The sequence below is a fragment of the Penaeus monodon genome, chromosome 31 (assembly GCF_015228065.2).
Source record: "Penaeus monodon isolate SGIC_2016 chromosome 31, NSTDA_Pmon_1, whole genome shotgun sequence".
Lineage (NCBI taxonomy): Eukaryota > Metazoa > Arthropoda > Malacostraca > Decapoda > Penaeidae > Penaeus > Penaeus monodon.
In genome coordinates this window covers 30,789,380-30,792,589 of record NC_051416.1, presented here as the reverse complement: position 1 = coordinate 30,792,589, position 3,210 = coordinate 30,789,380, and the positions used below count along the sequence as shown (strand labels likewise).

Sequence of the window (3,210 nt, the reverse complement as noted above, 5' to 3'; positions counted from 1 at the left end):
TATTATTATTATATAGTTAAAAATGATAAAGTAATTCCCAATATATGTATTTTATATGATTATCATATTATTATAGTATTTAGATCAGGATAATTATATGTATTTGAAAATATATGTATGTCACATGATTATTCTATATAATATTAACTGATCTGATATATAATACCACATATTATACTCTGATGTTTCAATTATCTGTTAAATATATTTTCAGTTAATAATCAATCTTGTCATTACAATTAATGTAGCAGTGAATGTGCGTAGTTAGCACAGTCCCTTTGACATCAGAGAGCCAGTTTAAAAGTTTTAATGTTGGCACTGATGATTCCTGTAATTCTTTGAATTTGAGTAAAATATTGATAATTGTCACCTTTCAATTCTTTTAATGATATTTATTGGCCACTAGTGTAGTTACATTGCTCACAGAATCAATTGCATGCTGTAAGAAAATGACTCATTTATAGTTAATTTGCATTGTTTACACAATCTATGATTTTAGCAACCTTCAAGCAATTTGATATACTGCTTATCATTTTTTATGTACTTATGGCATTTAAAGAGTGACTTTGCTTCAGTTTCTAAATTTAATTTTGCTAAAACTTACAATTGAAATGTTAGCAAGTCTACTTATTTTTAATTTTTAAAATTTGCTTTGAATGTATTGCTGTTATATTGTTATCTCATAACGAAGGATTTTCTAGATAGAATTCTTGTTGCTAATCAAATTATGATGAGCATGGGTTCGATGTACACACTGTTGTCCATTTTTACAGTCATTGATAGACATTTCATCAAGATTTGTCTTGTTTATTATTTCATTCATAAGTCTAGTTGTAATTTTTTTCCTAGTAATCACTATGTTAGTTTGTACTTGTTACTAACAACATTAATTTGAATAATGAAGTTTAGAAATCTTGAATATTGTCATAAATTTGAATATTTGATATGCATTTAAATGATTAATATGTTGAAATTTTTTAATCTCAATGTAAAAGCTATTTGCCTTGTCTTTAAAATAAAAATATTGTAGTAGAAGTAATAATGATTCAATAAAGAAAATGATTCGTGAATAGTAATTTGTGTTTAATTAATTTAATTTCACATGTTTTGCCATTTGCCCTAGATGTAAACATTCCATCTAAATCAAGTTATTTGGATATTTGTACCTTTATTTATTTGGTTATGTTTATGTCAATGCTACTCAATGCCTACTGTGATGCTTATTTTAAAGTTCGTTATAATTTATCTATTTGTACTAGAATCTTTTAAAGTTTGAGCTAATACAACTTTGTTTGATGTTTTATACATGTGCTAATCAATTTTGATGTGAAGTTATCATAGAACATTAGATATGTTTTTTTAACGATTTTGTCTGTGTACATGTTCATGATAAAAATTGCTATTAATTTGTAGTCTTATTTACTTTGTAATTTCTTTTTGCTTTATGTTGTCCTTCATTTGTGATAAAATTTTCATGTTAATTACACAAATTATCAATGTTAGCTATGTGAAACCTTCTATTGTTTGTAATTGTTTAACAATCATGGTAAATTGAATCCTATTGCAGATTTTATATTTGTTAAATTTTTTATATTGATAGAATTTAAGTATTAATATTGATGTATTTGATGTAATAACATAAAATTGGACCATTTTTGTATTAATTAAAATTCTAAATACATTTTAGCTTAAGAACTTACCTTCATTTATTTGAAAATTTGCCTGGTAAAGATGAATCTTTTTTTTTATTTAATTACCTTTCTTTAATTTTTTGTTTTTTTAACCAATATTGGAAAATGTAATTTTTTATAATTTGATTATAAAGATAATTAATCTTTAAATTTTATTTGATATGATTAAAATTTTTACTATTTTATAATCAGAATTTGTTTTTTTTTTGAATACCGAAGAATAACTGTTTTTTCTATAAATTAATTGTTTAAATATATTTATGGAGTGTTCATATTTACTTTTTAATTGTAGTTTTTTGTAAAAATTTTTACTATTTAAACGATTATTTAAATAGGTTTTGTTATTATTTGAAGTTTTTTATCAAATGTGACTGAAACACATGGTAATTTCATAAATATTTTTGTGTATTTTTGCAGTGATATTGGTAATGATAATTTTTTATTGTAGTATACTTTTGTTACTATAATATATATTGTAATCTATGTATAAAGTAGAAAAATTTTACTATTGTGAATACGATTAATTTAGAATTAGGTTTTAGATTCTTACTTTGTCAAGTTTTTTCATTCAGTCGACTGGGAAAACACATGGGGAACATAGCAGTGTACCATAAGGCCAACCGAGAGACAATGGTGGAAATTGGTGACTCCGTAAGGGGGCGAGATGTTTTTATTCTCCAGACTGGTACAAAGTGAGTTAAAAGATTATGGTTAGATTTTACTAAACAGTTTAGCAGAGTGCTGGTACAGCATACCCTCTCCTTAGTAATAAGACAGTTGAACAGCCAGAAAGTAAATGGTAAGTTTAAAAGAACTTCTGAAATTAGGTACAAGTATAGACATAGGTTAGCCATACAATGGGCAATATAGTAATACATTTCTTTTACTATACACACGTAACCAATGACTCTCTTGCCTCTTTTTCTTTTCTTTTCTTTACCAAAGATTTTTCTCTGCTAGCCTAGGGCCCTTTTCACAGTAGAAAATTAGAAACTCTTATTTTATTCTTGGAAACTAGTACAGTAGTCAATGTACTGTTTGTAAATTCATATTAACAAAGAATGCAGATAGTTTTTTGTAAATAGCGGGATGCAGTGAAGATCCCAGTTATTTCTTCATGGGGGAAAAACAGAGACCATTATTAGTGTGTCTGGTATGTTACATGTTTCCTTTTACAATAAGTAAACATAATTTTATAGTTACATCTGCATTGAAAATGCATTTGTTTTCTGCCTGAAATTATGGAAACATGGTTATTTGATTGTATGTCAAAGAAAGTGATGTCATGCACTTTGTTTTAGTTTTTAACCTGGTTATTATGAAGGAAACAGTTTTAGTTTTTAACCAGGTTATTATGGAGGAAACAGGTATGGTAGTTTATCCCCAAATTTTGGATTCTATATTTGTAACTAGACTATTTTAATATTATTACAAAATCATTGTACCAATTATATTGGAAAATACAGTGAGTTACTATCTATGCCTTGGTTTTGTAAACTACACAGTTAACTCATTGGAT

At 26.0% G+C, this 3,210-nt stretch overlaps 1 protein-coding gene across 4 annotated transcripts in view; it reads left to right on the top strand.

Annotated features, from left to right (window-relative positions):
- LOC119593163 (phosphoribosyl pyrophosphate synthase-associated protein 2-like) overlaps nt 1–3,210 on the top strand; it is a gene marked incomplete at its 3' end in the record, with an annotated part of 42,915 nt that overhangs the window by 7,882 nt on the left and 31,823 nt on the right. For 2 of the 4 annotated variants that reach the window (XM_037942134.1, XM_037942132.1), the window contains 1 exon segment: nt 2,264–2,383. In XM_037942134.1, coding sequence (XP_037798062.1) covers nt 2,264–2,383 — 120 coding nt within the window. 4 annotated transcript variants of the gene reach the window in all.